At 47.9% G+C, this 19,756-nt stretch overlaps 1 protein-coding gene across 2 annotated transcripts in view; it reads left to right on the top strand.

Annotated features, from left to right (window-relative positions):
* TRIP10 (thyroid hormone receptor interactor 10) overlaps positions 1–18,703 on the top strand; it is a 78,838-nt gene extending 60,135 nt beyond the window's left edge. Inside the window, exons 8-15 of one of the 2 annotated variants that reach the window (XM_033174085.1) lie at positions 167–313; positions 2,782–2,985; positions 7,211–7,393; positions 9,900–10,009; positions 12,482–12,614; positions 13,575–13,699; positions 16,044–16,174; positions 18,260–18,703. In XM_033174085.1, coding sequence (XP_033029976.1) covers positions 167–313; positions 2,782–2,985; positions 7,211–7,393; positions 9,900–10,009; positions 12,482–12,614; positions 13,575–13,699; positions 16,044–16,174; positions 18,260–18,408 — 1,182 coding nt within the window. In that variant the 3' untranslated portion in view covers positions 18,409–18,703. The remainder of the gene's footprint in view (positions 1–166; positions 314–2,781; positions 2,986–7,210; positions 7,394–9,899; positions 10,010–12,481; positions 12,615–13,574; positions 13,700–16,043; positions 16,175–18,259) is intronic. The other variant, XM_033174084.1, reaches the window with a different exon arrangement.
* Positions 18,704–19,756: the final 1,053 nt, after the last annotated feature.

Here is a 19,756-nt window from a genome sequence, read left to right as displayed (position 1 = left end):
GCGTGATAAGCAGACGGGCCTCTTCGTTTTGTGGGTGATGTGGGTTCCGGTGGGACGGGGGTGTTGAGGGGATCCTAGCTCCCTGTGAGGTACCTTCCCTTTCTAATCCTCAAGTTCTGATTGTCCCTTTTGTGTGTGTTGCTCCCTTCCTTCTCCCCATTCCTAGAAGCTGCAAGAGATGGACGAGCGGCGGACACTCCGCCTCAAGGAAGGCTACTGTGTTTTTTCAGAGACTGAGCAGCAAGTTATGCCCATTATTGGAAAGTGCCTGGAGGGCATGAAGGCAGCAGCAGATGTGGTGGATGAGAAGAACGTAAGTGCCTGCCAGATAAGTTGTAACGTTTCCCCCGTGTACTGCGGAATAGTTGGTGTGCTGTCAAATAACCGCAGTAGTACATGAATGGGTAATAATAATAATAATAACAATAATAATAATAATAATCATTTATACCCCGCCCATCTGGCTGGGCTTCCCCAGCCACTCTGGGTGGCTTACAGAATACCTTGGTTTTCAAACTTAATCCGTTCTGGAAGTCTGTTTCAAAACCAAGGCACGCTTTCCCATAGAAACATAGCTGTCAACTTTCCCTTTTTTTGCGGGAAATTCCCTTATTCCAGCGCCATTTCCCACTGCAAAGAAAGGGAAAGTTGACAGCTATGGCCGTTTCCCAATGCAAAAAAAAAAAAAAAAAAACGAATGCTGACAGTTCCGCATAGAAAGTAATGCAAAACGGATTAATCCGTTCCAGACTTTTAAAAACAAGAACCCTAAATGGCAATTTTAAGGCAATATTTTAAATGCCCCGATTCTAATCTATATATTTTAAATGCTGCTGTGTACGTGTATATACGTGTATGGTATTGTTGTGCAAATTTTAATGTATTACTCTTGTATTGTTGATTTAGTGAGTTGGTCTGTGACCGTAAAAATAAATTCATTCATTCACTCATTCAATCTTAACGAGACCATTGATCCATAAAATAAAAGCAGTAAACAGTGTACTGCAGTCACACAATCAGTCAATCAGTAGCTGAACTGGGTTCCACACAGTCACACAAAAAGAGCCGCAAAATAGCAAAAACAGACAGAACTCAGCATAACAATCAAAATGGAAGTTTGGCACTCAAATCGGAAGCGTAACACTCAAAGCGGAGCACGTTCGGCTTCCAAAAAAAGTTTGCAAATGGGAACACATCGTTACGGGCCTGCAGTGTCTGGGTTCCAAGTTGTTTGAGTACCAAGGCATTTGAGAACCAAGGTACCACTGTAGATAAAGCATAATAAAGCATCGAACATTAAAAACTTCCCGATACAAGGCTGCCTTCAGATGTCTTCTAAAAGTTGTATAGTTCATTTTCTCCTTGATATCTGAACGGGGGGCGTTCCACAGGGTGGGCGCCACTACCAAGAAGACCCTCTGTCTTGTTCCCTGTAACTTCGCTTCTTGCAGGGAGTGGGTTGAACGATGGGGGTGGAGGAGATGTTCCTTCAGGTATACTGGACCGAGGCCGTTTAGGGCATTAGGGTAACCTCGAGGCAGGATTACTGCAATGTTTTCTGTGTGGGGCTGCCCTTGGGTCTGGTTTGGAAGCTGCTGGTGGTGCAGAATGCTGCAGCCAGGCCGCTGATGGGGATATCTGGAGAACTTGTGACATTATTGTTAAAATATCTGCACTGGCTGCTACACCTGCTACCAATCCCAGTTCAGGCTCCTTGTATCAATTTACAAAGCCCTGAACAACTTAGGTCCAGGGTACCTCAGGGACCATTTGAACCCTTACATCCCAGCTTAACCACTGAGATCATCAGTTGGCAATGTTCCCTTGTTGACAATCAGAAAATGAGCCTTTGCTGTCATCACCCCAGCATTGTGGCCAACAGAGTTTCGGCAGACACCTTCCATTTTAACTTTTAAAAAGCCTGCTGGACATTTTTCTATCCCATCAGGCCTATGCAGGCAGTCAACTCTGTGGGAATGTTAAGGATAGTAGGGAAGGATATATTGAATAAGTATTATCCTTCATTCACTCATGCTAGTAAGTGATGTAGCAGAGCAAATTCCCCTCAATATAGCTGGAAGCTAGTTTGCAGATTCGTTTGAATCTCTTAAGATTATTTCCTGGTGTCCCCTTTAATCCCTCTTAAAAGAAAAAGACACGGAAGTCTTTCGAGCAAAATAACAAAACATTTACTCACATTTCAGTTCACGATATGATTCCTAAAAGGCAGGCTTTACTTAATAGTTACACAAAGAAAGAGTGAGTTTATCTCATAGGGAGACTTGAGCTCATGTGCTGCTGGCTGAGAGCCAGCAGACAGCAAAATTACATTAATAGAGCAAAATGGCTGCAGGAGAGCAGCATGGCAGCAAAAGATCAGCAAGAGAGCAATAAGAGACAAGACGAACTGAGAAAATGGCTGCATGGCTCTTTTGTGGAGTCAGGCAGAGCGATGCCCATTTCCCAGGCCACATGCAGGGGGAAGAAGCTCCAGACCAGTGGAACAGGGAGTTACACTGACTGGATGTCCCCCTGCTTGTTCCCACTCAAGGGAAATAAGGAATGTTGCATTTGGCCGTACCGATGGATTACATCCCACAAACTCAGTGTATTCTCAAACTCCCACAAAATTTCTGCCATATCCTCCTCTGGTCCTCAGCAGGGCTGATAACGGGTGTCCCCAACCCCAGCTCGTTTGTACTGTGTTGGCTCAGCAGCACAACTGGGCTGGAGGTAGTTCTATTCCTCAAGGTCACTCAGAAGGATGTTCTTCTCCTGTAGGATTCCCAGATGCTGATTGAACTGCACAAATCGGGCTTTGAGAGGCCAGTAGACATGGATTTTGAAGACTTCAGCCAACCCATCAATCGCACCTCATCAGACAGCAGCCTTGGCACCCCCCGCGGCACCCTCGATGGTCGCCTGGACCCCCGCCTGCTGGTCAAGAGCAAGGGGAAGCGCTGGCCCTTCAGCAGGAAGAGCAAGGTAAGGACTGGCATGGAGGGCCTGGGACAGCCTGAAAAAGGGTAGCCGGGAAGCAGGGTGAATGAATGAATGAATGAATGAATGAATAGTCTTTATTACGGTCAGAGACCAGAAAATCAATAAAACAATTCGTTTCATAAATAGCATCTATATACTAAAATCACATTTAAATTTTATAATCAGCACATTTAGACTTTAAAAATTGGTGAGATATCTCACCAATCTGTCACTTTAAAATCATTCCTAAGGGGATTAAGTAGACTCTTTATCTCTAATATTTGCTAACGTCACGGCATGTCTAAATCTTGACGCGATGCAACAGAATTTAGCTACACTCCTAGTGATCTCTGGATTAGAGTCCGCTAGTAAGTATCTGAAGCAGGGTGGATAAAAAAACCAATGATTTTTTTTAAAAAAATAAAAAACAGATTTTTAAAAATTAAATTGGTTTTTTTTAATTTAAATTGCATTTTTAAAATAAAATGCTTTTGGAGGAAAAATCCTTCTAAGGATAGTTTTCTGTTTAAGTTATATTATAGTCCAAAGGCTATTCATCAGTAAATAAGGATTTGTTTTAAGTTTTTCATGTGTGCTAAAACTCAATCTAAGCTTTTTTATTTTTAAAAAAATTTGTTCAACCACATCAGTTAACATGGATACATATGCTATAATGTTATTGTTTTAGTTAAATAAATTGTTTAAATTGTTATTAAGGAAACAATTATTTTTCTCCTTCCAATAAAGTACAGCAGAAAAGTTGTCCAAATATAAACATTTAACAATAATTTCATAGTTGTCTGCCTGTGTATTTCTAATAGTTTAACCAAATCAGTAATTTTTGATATAACTGTAAAAACTACTCTGAAAATTTATTATTCCAAAAATGAAACCTTCATCTGGTTGCAAATATTAAGATTATACCAGCAAGAATGAGTCTTTCTGTAAAAAAAAAAAAGATTTAAATCAAGTCTTACTGACAATGATTTAAATCGTGATTTAAATCAATTTGATTTAAATCAAATCCACTCTGTCGGGAAGTATTGTCCTTCTGCCCTCAACCCATTGGCCCTCAGGCTTGTGGGATTCCCATTGCTACCAGGTTCTGTTTGCAGCTCAGGATGCGAAGTGTGATTAAGTAAAATTGGGGGGGAGCGGGTAGCGATTGGGGAGGAGAGGGGTGATCACCACAGTGCCCATCTCCTGGGTTCCTCTCCAGAGTCCTGGATCTCCAGCAGGTTTCCCCTTTTGACCTCATGCCTTCCTTCCTCCCTGCCTCTGCCACTTTGCCCGTCTGCTAGATGGCAGCACGACAGGCAAGCTAGCAAATGCCATGGTTTTGCACCTCCCTCCAAGTCATTCCATTTTCTGGCTGCCCTCTCCCGTCTCCTTTCCGGCTGCTTGCACTAGCCCTTAGCAAAGAGGTTTGTCCTCTAACTTTCTGGGCCTGGCCAGTGCTTCCCCCATACAGTCGTACCTCGGGTTACGTACGCTCTGGGTTGCGTACTTTTCAGGTTACGAACTCCGCTAACCCGGAAGCGCAACCCGACGTACGCACGATTTGCGCATGCGCAGAGCGTTTTTCATGGGTTTTTCTGTTTTTTCGGGTTTAGAACGAATTTTTTGGGTTACGTCCTTTTCGGGTTACGTACTGTAACCCGGAACGGATTAAGTATGTAACCCGGGGTTCAACTGTAGTGGTTGTGTCGCGATAACTAATGGTAGTCACCTCTGCCGCTGTAAGGTCTTAACTTGGCTACCGCTCCCTTCCCTTTATTCAGCCACTGGCCAGATCAGCCTCCTGCCCTTTGAGTCACCCAGGCTCTCTGCTATGGAAGCCTTGGATCTCTGCCTCTGGAACCTGCTATTCTGACTTCCAGCTGCCCCTGTCACTCAGAGGAGGGCGTTCCTCTTCCCTACAGTCCCTAGCTGACCCCTGTGTTTGTATTATGGAGATGGTTATGGCATAGGCCCAAGATCTGCTTCAGCAAGCCCTCACATTTCAAGCTAGTTTTCTCCAGAGGCTCCTTTATGACTTGTGCACAGGCTGTTCTTTCGCAAAAGGCTCATTTTAGCAAGGCCTTCCTTCCTTCCTTCCTTCCTTCCTTCCTTCCTTCTCCCACCTGAACATCTTCCTCAGGTGCTGTGAAGGTTCCTTTCTCCTTCTTTCCTCTTAAGCTGCCCTTCGTTTCGCTCCCTAAAAAATTCTGCTGCTAGATCTGGGCTGTGTACTCTCCTCAGCCACATCTGTCCTGCAAATCTCGCCGTGCAGATGTCACAGGAGTGCCAGACTCAGCTGCCTTGGCTCACATCTGTTGCTGGCCTCTCCGTTGCCTTGCATCCCTTTTTTTTAAAAAAAACACTGTGTAATTTCTTCCATGTCCTGTGTGCTGCCTTGCTTCTTGCTTCCTGTTTTCTCCTTGCGTAGCCACGAGTGTCTTCTAGTTGGGGAGGAAATAAGAGCACTAACTCTTCTGACCTTGGGTCTTTGGTTGTTGTCGGGTTACAACCCCCACCCCCTCACCATCAGCTATGCTGGCTGAGGAAGATGGGAGCTGTGGTCCAGATCCAGTGTTTCTCTAAGAGAACTTGCCAGGCCCCCTCTTAGCTCATGTGGGACACCCAAAAGACCTTCAGTGATAGCCCCTACTTCTTTTGCTTCCTGCATCCGGGAGGTGAGGGGGCAAAGGCCGTTCATAATCTCAGAGGAAACCTTGTTTTCCTTCCGTCATGTGTCCCACACCAGCTCTGATGGTTCTTGCCTCTCACTTACCTCCCCCACCCACCCACCCCCCGGCAACAGTCCTTTGAGATGCTGACTTCTGAGCCAAGTGAGGGTTTGCATGCCAAAATCCCAACATTCCCTTGATAGATAAAGTCTCTTAGATTCTGGCTTGCTGCCTTTTAAGCCCCACTGCCGATGTTTTTCCACAGCATTTGCTTTCTGTGCATATGTATTGCCTTTATTCCCCATCTTTCTTCCGCCGTGGAACCTAAGGCAGCAAACGGGTTTTTTTTTCCAGGCGGTCTCCCATCCAGTCCCTGACCAGACTCTCACCCGCTGAGCTTCAGCAATTTCCCCTTCCTAGCTTGCGCAGGGCTCCCGAGGTGCATGCAGCTCCCCTGCAGCAAGGTGCAGCCACTCTGGAACGAGTCCGGCGCAATTCCTCGGCCATGACTCTTCCAGCTGTTGCAAACCAAGTGCCAGTTTTGCGCAGCTCCACAGGAAGCTGCTGTCGGGGTGGGGTGCTCCCCTGGAGCGATCGCACGCTGCTTTCTCAACTTGATTGGCAGAGTGGCCTTCAGAGGCGCAGGGAATTTGGGTCCAGCTCCGAGGAATCCCTTGAACCACCATGTGACTCATTCCAAGAGAGACAAAGGTTGTGTGTTTTCATCAGGGTGCTCTCAGTAAAGCACCACAAAGCAGCATTTCAAGGGGGAAGGGTCCATTGGGAAGAGGGGGTGAGTTGCAGGAGCTCTGAAGGCTTAATTTGAAACAGGGAGAGCATTGGGGGGTGGAAACGATGGCTCGCTCAAAGTATCCAGTGCTCCTGAATTCCCTGGTCTTCAAAAATGGTTTCTACTAATATTGTGCCCCATCCCTTCAAACCTCATCCTCCCGTGGTATTTCAGTTTAGGGCCAGGCCTTAAATCATGGGGTTGGTGACCAGGAATTTCAGGATTTGGGGGCGGGGAGGGCAATATCTAAGGACATGTTTGAATGAGATGCCTACACAGAAAGCCAGCTTCGCATCTTGGCATGACTCTGCAACTCTCTTTTCTTTCTTTTTCATACTGTCCATGATGGTGAAATGTTGCTCTACATCTTGTGCTGTTGCCTCCTGCCTCCTCCCCCCCCCCACTTCCCCTTGTATTCTCGGTGGTGGGATTTTATTACAGTGCATTCCTGTTATATTGAGCACACTGGATTGCTATTTGTTGTCTGGTCAGGTGGTTGAGGTAGGCAATATAAACAGCGAACTTAGCCATTGCTTCTCAGGGAAAATGGTTTCTAAAAAAACATCTGGCCAATGTGTTGCTCTCCATTGTAAGAATGTACCGTATAGATGGAATGTACTGTAATTTTGTTGTTGTTGTTGTGTTTTGGGGGTGGTTTTTTTTTCTGTGTGTGTGTGTGTGTGTCTCTGTGCGCCTTTTTATTTTCTTACCGGTTTTTCTCCATTCTTTTGTGTTTCGTTTCTTGTTCACGACCCTTGTCTGTCGCTAGCTTCCACCCCCTCCCCTCTCTCCCTTAAGTTGCCCTTCCTCCTCCACTTCCTCCCCTTCCTCATCTGCCATCAATGGACCTCCATCCCCCAAATTCACCCGTGACCCCCTGTCTTACTGTTTGAACGAGATCAATAAGACAGTCAAACCCCGCATCACGTCCTTCCGCAGCCTCAAACGGGGGGTAAGTGGACAATTCCTCTTTGCTGAACCAGCATCACGGGCCTCCTGCTTCTGAAGGCACCTGCCTGCCACGTAGAAAACCAGTCGTGGTTTTGGTGCTGAGAAGACACTTTTTTTAAAAGCCAAAATCCTAGATCACAGGGCCCTCACCTATTCGTTTCAAAGCAGCCACTGTTTGCCAGTACACTGAATATGGAAAAGATTTGAATATGCAGTCAGTCTATCCATTATCTGTTTTTGGTGCAGCTGGTTATGCTGCTTTCTTGGCCTCTGGTCTGACCTATACCTATAAAACGTCTTAAAGACAGATATTGCCCCTCCCTCTTCCATTCTGACCTATAGATCCTCTGATACATGGAGTCTCGCAAGGGCAATGAGGTCCATTGAGGTCAGATACTAGCACAAGTGACTTCAGGCGATATCTTAGAGTGTCTGCCTGAGATTTGGGTTACTGACTTTTTAGCTGTGCCTTATTATTATTATTATTATTATTATTATTATTATTATATTTTATTTGCACAGACCCCAAACAAGAACTAGTTTTAGCTCCAATGAACTGGCAGCCATAGTCCACGCATGAATGTAGTTTCAAAGACTCGCACTTTCCAATCTTACATACCTAAAGTATTCTTATGCACGCTTCCACGAAATCATGCCAAAGCAGTTCACAGTAAAAGTTGGAGGAAGAGGAGGGTTTAGTTGCTGCATTTCTTAGGGGCTGTGGGTTCAGGTCTCAGATAAGGCAGCTTTTACTTGGGAACTTGTTACAAGGTTAGGTGGTGGGAGAAATTGGAAGGCACCCTTCTGCCCAAAGCAAAGCCCATCAGTTCTTACCAATCAGTCCGCACAATTCAGGCCATAAAAGCAGATGAGCAAAAGTGTGCTGGAAGACGGCGCTTATGGAGCAAATAACTCTGGTGATTTGTGCAGCTAAGTCGAATTACACCCTGTCGGAGGGAGGCGAACACACTCTGTCGCTGCCAAGCAGCCTCAGGGTAGATTGTCTTTCAGCCTTGGTGAGACTCTGATTGTGGTCCCTTGTTATAGAAAGACCTACAGATCTGGAATTGGAAGGGACCCAACAAACATTGAGTCCCGTCACCCCCAGCTCCTCCTCTCTACAGCAGAACCCACCAGATTTCTTGCTGGCTAACCTGCTATCCTCAAGGCTAAGAGGGTTGGGAAGTGGGACAGGTTGCAGCATCCATTAGGACAGGGATAGTCCAATTCCTTACCATGGCAAGCTAGACCAGCCATGGCTGAGATCTCCATGTTGGGCTCACAGCCAGCTGTGATAATTCTTGTCCAGCAAAGTCACAGGTGCCTTGGCTTGCTTTTTTGACTAGATCCAGTGAGGGCGCCTGTTGCCCCTCTGTTCTGACCCTTACAGCGCACAGTAGAGAATGAATGACACATGGGTGGAAAAGAAGGCTGCTGCATTTTCACCCTAGCTGTGTGCTAAGAAGTCCCATGTTGCTTAGTGGCCTGAGGTTTCCCCCTCCCAATTTATTTATTTGCCCTCCAAAGCTGTGTGGTAAGACGGGAGTTTGGAGTGGAAGATCATGTAGGTGGGGGAGGTGTTGGCCTATTCCTTTCCACTTTTCCTGCCCCAAGTCACTCCCCAGTCACTTTCACCCCACGGGGGGGGGGGGAGGTATGGGTGTCTACCTTACAGGTTTGCCATAAGAACTGCTGAAATAATGCTCAAAAGCACTGTTGATTATTTCTGGTGGGCCTGCCCTAGTGCCCTATACATAGAGCTGGGTAGGGCAAGCAAGATCTGCTGCAGCAGGGCCTGTCCACTGTCCCTCAGACCTTGTGGCGGGCCGGAGAAGCGGCATGGGGGGGCGGCGGAGAGCTGGAAGAAGAGGTGGGGGCAAGTATTCCTCCTCCCCACCCCCAGCTGATGCGCTTACCTTCACAGGGACTGCCGCCGCCGCTTCTCGTGGGTGGGCAGAGTGAGTTCATCCGCTCCGCTCTCTGGCCCACAGGGTGGCAGTGGAGGGAAGATGAGCAGCGCGAAAGGGCTGGCTCCGGAGAGGAGCTGCTTAAAATGGCGCTCAGCCAGCTCAGCCCAGCCCCCTTCCTCCTCTAGGCAGGGCAGGGAGAAGTCTGGAGGAGGAGGTGCCACAGTGTGTGAGGGAGCCCGGGGGGGTGGGGGTGGAATGGCACAGGGGGGAAATAGCGCAGCCTGAAGGAACGGAATCTCCACGCCGATCCACGGACAGTCCGCGGGCCGGATCCTGAAGGCAATTGGGCCTGATCCAACCCACAGACCTTAGTTTGCCGACCCCTGCTTTAGGGCGTGGGATCATTGCTGCCTGAAAGCTGTCATTGGTCCTTTGTGTGCCTGGGGCTGTGCTATCTGATGTACCCTAACCACAGATGGGCTGGACAGATGAGGTGGACAAGGGAAGAAGCAGGGGTTGGGGTCAGCAGGGCAAAGCGCATAGAGGCGCCTTGAGGGCACCAATCCCATTCATGTGTGTGTGTTTTCCTGCTGCCAGACTGTGATCACGGAGGACTTTAGCCATCTGCCTCCAGAACAGAGGAGAAAAAAGCTCCAGCAGAAGATTGAAGAAAGGAATCGGGAGCTGCAGAAAGAACTAGATCAGAGGTCAGAAACCGAAAACCGCCATCCTCTTCGCTTGTTAGGCTCTTAAGATGGGATTTGTGTGGTTTAAGCAGTGCTTAAAATTTGCTCTTGGCAGTTGTTTTTAAAAAAATAAATTTTAAAAAAATGAGATTTCAGAATTTGAATCTTTTCAAAATCTGTAATTAAAACTTGATAGTTAATAATGGTTTATAATATCCATGAACAATCTAGCCTTCAGTGTTACCAACACTAGGCTTAGCCCAAGCAGTTTTACTCCCCGTCTTAGAATTCAGTCCTCTATATGCCTGCTCAGAAGTAAACCCCTTTGAGTTCAAAGGGACTTACTCCCAGGTAAATACCTACAGCCTTTAATACAAAAAGGCTACTATCTCATTGGTCTTTTCCAAACAGGATCCTGGCCTGATTGCATTGGCTGCCCATCAGTTTCCAGGCCCTATTCAGAGTTCTGGTTTTGACCTACAAAGCTTTTAAAAGGCTCAGGGTCTCTCCCCATATGAATCTGAGACCATCTTCTGAGACCCTTTTTCGTGTGCCTCCCTCCCCCACGATAAGTCTGGAGGGCGGCAACATGAGAGCAAGGCCTTTTCTGCAGTGGCTCCCCATTTGTGGGATGCTCTCCCCAGGGATGCTCGCCTAGCTGGGTGAAACATTCCTTTTCTCCCATGCCTTTGGCTGATCAAACAATCCAAGGCCTTTCAAACTGCTTATTTTTTGTTAGTTTGTTACTATCAGTGCCTTTCCCCCTAGAAAAATAGGTGCTGGTACAGTGGTGCCCCGCTAGACGAAAATAATTCGTTCTGCGAAAATTTTCGTCTAGCGGGTTTTTCGTCTTGCGGAGCGGCAATGACAGCCGCGCTCTGCAAAACGAAAAAAAAAAAGACGAAAATTTTTCGTCTTGCGAGGCAGCCCCATAGACTTTTTCGTCTTGCGGGGCAGCCTTCCGCTAGACGAATGCCTTCGTCTAGCGAGTTTTTCGTCTTGCGAGGCATTCGTCTAGCGGGGTACCACTGTGTACTCACCATGAAGTTTTTACAGTAAGTGCCACACTTTAAAAAGGGGGGGCAGTACTGTGTAGCCTTGAACCCCTGGAAAAAAGCACTGGTTACTAGGATAAATACTTTTTGTGTTTTTATATTGTAAACCGCCCTGTGATCCTCATATGAAGGGTGACATAGAAAATAAACAAATAATCATAGGGATCTTAAGGCTGTGCAATATTTTGTCATTATTTTGCTTTTGTGTAGAAATCCTTAATTGTATGAAAGGTGATGTCATGGATGCTTTTAGGGAGGGCCTTCTTGGTAGTGGCGCCCGCCCTGTGGAACGCCCTCCCATCAGACGTCAAGGAAATAAACAACTACCTGGCTTTCAGAAGACGTCTGAAGGCAGCCGTTTTTAGAGAAGTTTTTAATGTTTGATGTTTTTATCGTGTTTTTAATATTCTAAATTAGGAGCTGCCCAGAGTGGCTGGGAAAACCCAGCCAGATGGGCAGGGTATAAATAAACTATTATTATTATTATTATTATTATTATTATTATTATTACTTTCCTACATTGCAGGGGGTTGGACTGGATGACCCTCGGGGTCCCTTCCAACTCTATGAACTATGAAAATTAATGCCATCATAAATTTGTTTAGCCTTTTATGGTGCCGCAAGATACTATTGTATTTTTTGCTGCCATTTGCTGGATCAGACTCTGGAAATCATTGTTTGAGCTTAAGCTTCCTCTGGATTATGCCCTTCATTTCCTTCTGACCTCGCTGCCCTCGTTTGCATGTCATGATAAGCCACGGACTAGTGTCTTAAACCATTGTTTAATCGTGAGCGTGCCTCTCTCTTGCCATGCGTTTTCTCCCCCTGCCCAACCACTCGTTGTGTCATCCAAACCAAGGCCATAGCTTGTTTGTTGCAAGCAAACCATGAACAGAAAGCCAGAAATGAACCAGGGTTTGTTCTTAGCGTGTTTCCAGCCCATAGTTTCTTTGAAACAAACAAGCCACTGTCTAGAATCAGATGATCCAGAAAGTCACAGTGTGACTTGTTTGTGCCATGCAAACTAGAGGGAAGGGGTGTGCCATGCAGGGACCCTCTTGCAGGAAAAGCCATGTTCACAGTTTAAACCATAGTGGCTTATCGTGATGTGCAAATGAGGACGCTGCCTATATTTAGGATTACAACCATGCATCTGATGGTGGACTCTAGCCCAGGAAACTATAATAGTTGCAATGCATTTGTCTTTGTGGTGCCTCGGGGCTCTAGCATTTTGCAGCAAAAACAGCATGCATAGCTACCCCTCTGGAAAAACGAATGAATCTTTTAGCTTTTGGACGGCACGGAAGGTTAAGAGTACCTAAATGGCCCTGTTGGGCAGTGCAAGGTGGCCAACCCCATGGATTCCTGGTTTTACGAACCTGCTTTTTTTAGAGCATCTTCTCAACGCAGAATGTTTTGCCCTCCTCCTTTCTTTCAGGGATGCCTTAAATAAGATGAAGGATGTTTACCAGAAGACGCCGCAGATGGGAGACCCTAATAGTCTTGAGCCAAAGATCTCTGAGACTCTGGGCAACATTGAGAGGTTGCGACTAGAAGTCCAGAAATGTGAAGTAAGGGACTAGCAGGCAAAGTGGGGGGGGGGCAACTCTCTTGCACTTTCCAGGTCCCCCTTAAAAGTAAAGTAAAGGGACCCCTGACCAGTAGGTCCAGTCGCGGACGACTCTGGGGTTGCGGCGCTCATCTCGCTTTATTCGCCAAGGGAGCAGCTTCCGGGTCATGTGGCCAGCATGACTAAGCCACTTCTGGCGAACCAGAGCAGCGCATGGAAACGCCGTTTACCTTCCCTGCTGCTATTCATTCCCATGACATTTGCACAGAGCAGCTTCCTGACAAGTTACACGGAGGGGGGAGGAGCAGGAGGAGGAGCAATCTGTCCTTTTTTCTCCCCCATTTTCTACCTTGAGCATCACAACATCTTCAGGTAGCCCTAAATGTCATGTGTGGAAGCCTGATTAGAACAGGGATGAATGAAATATTGGGGCGGGGGAGAGGGCCTTGTTTTCTTCTGTGGATCATTGTGGCCACCCACACATTCTCATTCTTCAAGAAGCCACAGCAGACAGGACAGCTGTGGGGAAGATGAGGGACTCGGGTGGTGCTGTGGTCTAAACCACTGAGCCTCTTGGGCTTGCTGATCAGAAGGTCGGCGGTTCGAATTCCCACAATGGGGTGAGCTCCCGTTGCTCTGTCCCAGTTCCTGCCAACCTAGCAGTTCGAAAGCACACCAGTGCGAGTAAATAAATAGGTACCGCTGCAGCAGGAAGATAAATGGTGTTTCTATGTGCTCTGGTTTCCGTCACGGTGTTCCATTGCGCCAGAAGCGGTTTAGTCATGCTGGCCACATGACCCTGAAAGCTGTCTGTGGACAAACGCCGGCTCCCTCGGCCTGAAAGCGAGATGAGCGCCAGAACCCCCGAGGCGCCTTTGACTGGACTTAGCCGTCCAGGGGTCCTTTACTTTTACCTGTTACCTGTGCCGTGAAATCCTAACCCGTGTCCCTTCTTCTATAGGCTTGGTTGGCAGACGCAGAGAGCAGGATGTTGAGTAACCGACCTGATAGTGTCACACGCTACAATCGCCACTTGGATCATGCAAGCACCCTGAACAACAATAACTGCTCAAATGACAAAGACAGGTGAGAGCTGGGTTTGCAGGGGAAGGTGCAGGACTTCCGGCTGCCCCGTAGCAGGTGTGGCAAGGGCCCTCCTTTTTATGAACAGAAGATGAGCCAGGGTTTGAGCCATTTGAATCTCTGCACGTCCCTGGAAGGGCTGCTGGCATGAGCTACATCGGCTGAGTTGCTCGTTGGAACGGAGCCAAGGCCTCAAAACTTCCTTGAGCAGCAGATTCATTTTTAATTACTTAATTAAGTTTCTATACTGCCCTGTACCCGCAGGTCTCAGGGCAGTTTACAAGATAAAATCACAGTATATAACAACACAAAATACATAAACAAAAGCAAACCAATAACCCCCCAAACACATTGGATTATTATTTTTGACATTAGTTAAGGGTTTGTGTATCATGTGTTTTTAAAGTCTTTAAAAGTTGTTACACACTGTGAGTCTCAAGACCTTCCCCATTAATATAAGGAATTGTAAATAACATGGTTAAAGCAGAAGGGGGAATGAGATCCGAATCTGAAAAAACCAATACAGTGGTACCTTGGTACTCTTAACAGCTTGGCTCCTGAACAAATTGGTTCCCGAACGCCACAAACTCAGAAGTAAGTGTTCTGGTTTGCAAACGCTTTTGGGAAGCCAAACTTCCGACTTGGCTTCTGCTTGAGTGCAGAAAGCTCCTGCAGCCAACCAGAAGTTGCGCCTTGTTTTTTTTTTTTTTAATGGTTTCAGGAGTCAAACGACTCCCGGAACGGATTAACTTTGAGAACCCAAGGTACCACAGTACACGTATTTGCAACAGCCTTATCACGGGTTCTCATTAACATTTCCACCGAAACCTAGTTTTTGGTGTATCCAGTTTGTTGCTTGACACACACACCCCAACCTCCGTCTAAAGAGTTAACTTTGGGGACATGAAATTGTCCCTAAGCCTTGAATGTTATAGGCTGGAGAGAGAAGCAGCAGAAAAGTCAAGACACATTGTCCAGTTGCTTCTGTTCCTAGAAGCAGTGGAGACCTGGCCTATGGCTGTGGCTGATGTCAGTTGCTTTTTTGAGGGTATTGTCCCCTTCCATAGTCTCTCATGCTGTTGTCATCTTGCACCAGGCCCCGGAGTCTCTTCCTAGACTGAGGCCTGTTGCTTTTTTCCAGTGTGCAGTGCAGTGGTTTTACTGGAAAGCAACCTGGAGCTCACAAAGATCAGTAGAAGAAGACAGGAACTACAGAATAATAATTTATATAATAATATACAGTGGTACCCCCGGGTTACGTCCTTAATTTGTTCCGGGTTACAGCACATAACCCAAAAAAGGACGTAACCTGAATAATTCGTTCTGCACACGTGCCGACCGAAAAAAACGGGAAAAATCGCTTCTGCGCGTGCGCGAATCACGCACGCTTCAGGTTGCGCTTCCGGGTTAGCGGAGTTCATAACCCGAAAAGTACGCAACCTGAAGCGTACGTAACCCGAGGTACGACTGTAATAATGAAAATGAAACTAAAACCCAGTCCTGTCGAGTCCCCAGCAGGGTAGTTGCTAGGACTCAAAAGAACCCATGTTGTCAGAAGAAAGAAGCAAAGCCCTCTGCACATGCATGAGGGAACAACCCCCAGCTACACCACCACCCCCAAACAAACTTTTAAAGAGAAGGAAAAGGTTTCAAAACAGTGGTGCCACAAGGCCATGAGAACAGAAGATGGAGGTGAATGGGTCACACTCCTATGCAAAACATGAGCGGCGCTGCATTTCAGGGGGTTGGACTAGATGACCCATGGTGTCCCTTCCAACTCTACAACTGTACGATTCCGTGACCCATTCACAGAAGTCAGTTGGTGGTTACTTGCAAATATAACCACCCCGTATTTGATGTTCGTTTAAGGTGGTTTTCTCAGAACTTAAATGGACAATGGCCCCCTGCGGTGAGTGGCTTGGCTCACTCGCGTGAGCTGCACCTTATCCTCTGTAGAGTGCACCTACTTTATTGGTGCATTGTGAGCATGAATTGAATAGGTAGATTTGCGTAGGTTAGCAGCTGGAACGTCGTACCTTTTGGGCCAGGGAAGGGATTGTTTGCTTTTCGATGAGGAGGACATTTATTTTTCTCTCCCGTTTCTTTGGTTTTTCTCCCACTTCCGTCCCATTAACTGATACTGACCCTCCTGGCTCTTGGTCAGATTCAGCAATTGCCACTTGTGGTGCAGCATAAATACAGAGGTCCTGAATATCAGTGGGAAGTATTTGTTTAAGGGAAGCTCTCGCGGGAGAGCCCAGCAGCCCTGGTTCCTTGACTTGCTTTGATCCTAGTGCTGGAGAGAGAACCAGCTCCACTCTCTTTTTCTTCTCCCTTCCCCTTGCAGCCTCAACACCACCCACTCTGATGAGAACCAGGACACACTCAACCAGCCCATCTACACCGAGTTTGATGACGACTTCGAGGAGGAGTTGACGTCTCCCATAGGCACCTGTGTGGCTCTCTATCAGTTTGAAGGTAGCTGCTCAGCAATATTGCCCAGTTACTATATTTGCAAGGAACAGTACAGTCCTGCTTTTGGACTGTGCTGTTTCACCCTGCTAACTTGGCAGCGCCGCCTTGTGAAGGATGCAGCGGCTGGGGCGGGCTCCTTTTGGCCTTTATGGCTTCGCCTTAGAAAGAGACCCAGTCATATTCTCTTCCTGCCCCGCCAGCACAGTTTTCTAACAAAAAGTAGCGTCCTGTATCCGGAAAATGCGATTCCTCATCCTATAAGTAATAGAGAAAGCAAAGGTAGCCATGGTTCCTTGAAGTGGGGGAGGAACCCAAGATCCACATAATTTACACTGCATAAATCCCCGCAAATTGTTTTATTTGTAAAGCATGTGCAAAACAATCCAATTTGCACAATTGTTTCATTGGGGCTTCTTCTGCTGCGCATTTTCACCCCTCAAAATAATAATAATAATTTATTATTTATACCCTGCCCATCTGGATGGGTTTCCCCAGCCACTCTAGGCAGCTCCCAACAGAATATTTAAAACACGATAAAACATCAAACATTAAAATCTCCCCTAAACGGGGCTGCCTTCAGATGTCTTCTAAAAGTCAGATAGTTGTTTATTTCCTTGACATCTGATGGGAGGGCGTGCCACGGGGCGGGCGCCACCACCGAGAAGGCCCTCTGCCTGGTTCCCTGAAACCTCACTTCTCACAGTGAAGGAAACACCAGAAGACGCTCAGCGCTGTACCTCAGTGTCTGGGCTGAACGATGGGGAGTGGAGACACTCCTTCAGGTATACTTCCATTTGGCAACCCCTCTGGCTTCTCGCAATTTCAGGGGGCATTGCCCACACTTAAAACACACACATCTCGCTCAGGTAGGAGGCCACTGGGAGCCTCAGGCCTTTATCTGCTTAGCTCCAGCAATGCTGCAGTCTCAGAAGCCCCCAGACAGGGAAACCTGTGCCTCTCCAGATGTTGCTCAACTCCAGCCACAGCTAGGGATGATGGTCATTGTAGTCGGTTTCAGTTTAGGGTCTCAGTGTTGAGGGTTTTCAGTTGAGTAATAATAATAATATGGCTGCTTTGCATAGGGAACTTTTCTATGGGAACTTTGGGGACAGGGTGCCTCTGGTCTGATCCAGCAGGGACCGGCCGTACATTCCTACGGGGAGTTTTCTTTTTTTAAGTGCAATAGCGAAAAGGAAGATTCTCCGGAACCTGAGTTCTGTTGTGCCTTTCCTGCACTTTGGCAGACCCTCAGAATGTGAATAGTCTCTGTCACAGGACACCCCCCCCCCCCAAGAGAGCTAGTGGTTCATCCAAAATGGCAAAGCTCACCCCATACAGTCTTTCTGGGGCTGTGGAGGGGTTGCTACAGCTGTGTCCCTGCCGATGTCCTGGCTGGGGACACCGATCAAGTGTCCCAGCCGCATGGGCTATGGAGACAGAGGTAAACCAGCCTAAATAAAGTCAATCTTAACTTACACAAGGGCTATGGAAACCACTGCTGCTTTTAATTTGTCTGGGACAGAGGTTGGTAAAGTCCTGGCTTCTTCTTTTCACATCCACCCCATGTTCCAAGCTTGCTGTGGTTGTCAATGGTTTGTACATCTCCTGCTACAGTTCTGCTTTTGGGTGCGGGTGGCGCTGTGGTCTAAACCACCGAGCCTCTTGGGCTTGCCGATCAGAAGGTTGGTGGTTCAAATCCCCGCAATGGGGTGAGCTCCTGTTGCTCTGTCCCAGCTCCTGCCCACCTAGCAGTTCAAAAGCACACCAGTGCAAGTAAATAGATAGGTACTGCTGTGGCTGGAAGGTAAACGGCGTTTCCGTGCGCTCTGGTTTTCGTCACGGTGTTCCGTTGCACCAGAAGCAGTTTAGTCATGCTGGCCACATGACCCGGAAAGCTGTCTGTGGACAAATGCCGGCTCCCTCGGCCTGAAAGCGAGATGAGCGCCGCAACCCCATAGTCGCCTTTGACTGGACTTAACCGCCCAGGGGTCCTTGACCTTTACCCTTTTTACTTTTGGGTTATTTCTTAAGTTTCTGCTCACTTGCTGGCTTGCTTGCTCACTCTCTCCCCCCCCCCCTCCACTCCAGGTTCCAGTGAAGGCACGATCTCCATGCTGGAGGGCGAAGAGCTCGGCTTGATGGAGGAGGACAAGGGCGATGGGTGGACCCGTGTGCGGAGAAGCAAAGGGGGCGAGGGGTACGTCCCCACTTCCTACCTGCGGGTCAACCTAAACTGAGTGCCGAGTTGGCCGCGGTACGAGGCCTGCGGCTTGGAGACTTCCGAGTCAACAGCAGGGCGCGAGTGGAAGAGAGGTGCAGTGTTTCAGCTGACTGGGGGAAGGACGGTGCAATGCCCTCTGCGGGGGACCCCATCCAAGGAGGAAGGTCACGCCAAATCACCACTGCAGAAACTGGGGGAGGCGACTTGCTTGCCTGAAGAGAAGACATGATGGCTGCAGCCCGCTCAAGATCTTGGATAAGAGCCATGGGGGTGGAGGGGGGGGAATTGGTCTCCATGCTGATGATGCGCCCCCCCAACCAATAATTCCCCTTCCCTCCCTCCCTCCCCGCCATGCCTTCGGAGGCAAGCCTAGCTAGACTAGATCCCTTGCGAAACGTTCTCTAGCAGGAACGGATCGAAACGTGCCGCTTGCTTCCTCCTTTAGCAATGGTTGCAGTTTTGCATAAAGGAAGGGGATTCCTCGCTTCCCACCTCTAGCCTGGGTGGGTCACCCGTAGTGTATGCGCAGTTGGTGTGGCATGCATTGGGGGGGGGGGTGTTTGCTTTCTCCCTCCCAGCTGCCCTGGGCAAAATGGGCCTGCCTTCTCATGGGGGCGAGGTGGCAGCCACCCCCTCTGTAGGGCTGGTCGGAGCAGAGCTCTCTCTAAGGAATCAGTAGCTGCTTTGCACTGCAAGTCAGTAGACTCTGTGTGTTTGTTTGTTTGTGTGTATGTATGCGCGTGTACCAGTGAGAAGGGAGCCAGATTGAAAAGGAAGCTTTTAACTTGCACCCTCGTGCCACTGTGCCTGCCACTGGCTTTCTGGGGTAGGATGGAGGGAGAACCAGGTTGTGAATAGCCACTTGGCAAGGCAGTTGGCTGCTATCGCTACTTAAGGTGTGAACACCACCTCCTCTGCTCAGAGGGCAGGCCAAATGCCACTGCGGCATCAAACCACACCAAGCTCCTCTTTCCTTGAAATGCACTTTATTTTTCCTGGATTGATTGGCCTGGCCCCTTCAGCCATTCAGAAGTGCCTACTCCCTGGAGTCACTGCCCTGAGCCCCAAGCCTTTGCCATTGGGGACAGCCACCAATTACTTCCTGCCCCCCCCCCCCAGATCTGTGGACTTTCGTGTGGCTTTGGTTTTTTTGTTTTTGTTTTTAGGAAACAAAACAAAAAAGAGGACTCTTAACATATTAGCCTTTTTATACAGTGACCAATTTATTTTACCACTCAAGTTTAGCTTTTTACTCACATAATCGGTAAAATGTCCCTGGCTCTTAACCCTGGTTCCCCCATAAAGCATGGAGGGGGGGGTAAGGGGATTGGGGAGGGGGGGCGAGCCACACTCTCTCTCGAGAT

Source organism: Lacerta agilis, chromosome 16 (genome assembly GCF_009819535.1).
Source record: "Lacerta agilis isolate rLacAgi1 chromosome 16, rLacAgi1.pri, whole genome shotgun sequence".
Lineage (NCBI taxonomy): Eukaryota > Metazoa > Chordata > Lepidosauria > Squamata > Lacertidae > Lacerta > Lacerta agilis.
This window is presented reverse-complemented; position numbering and strand designations above follow the sequence as displayed.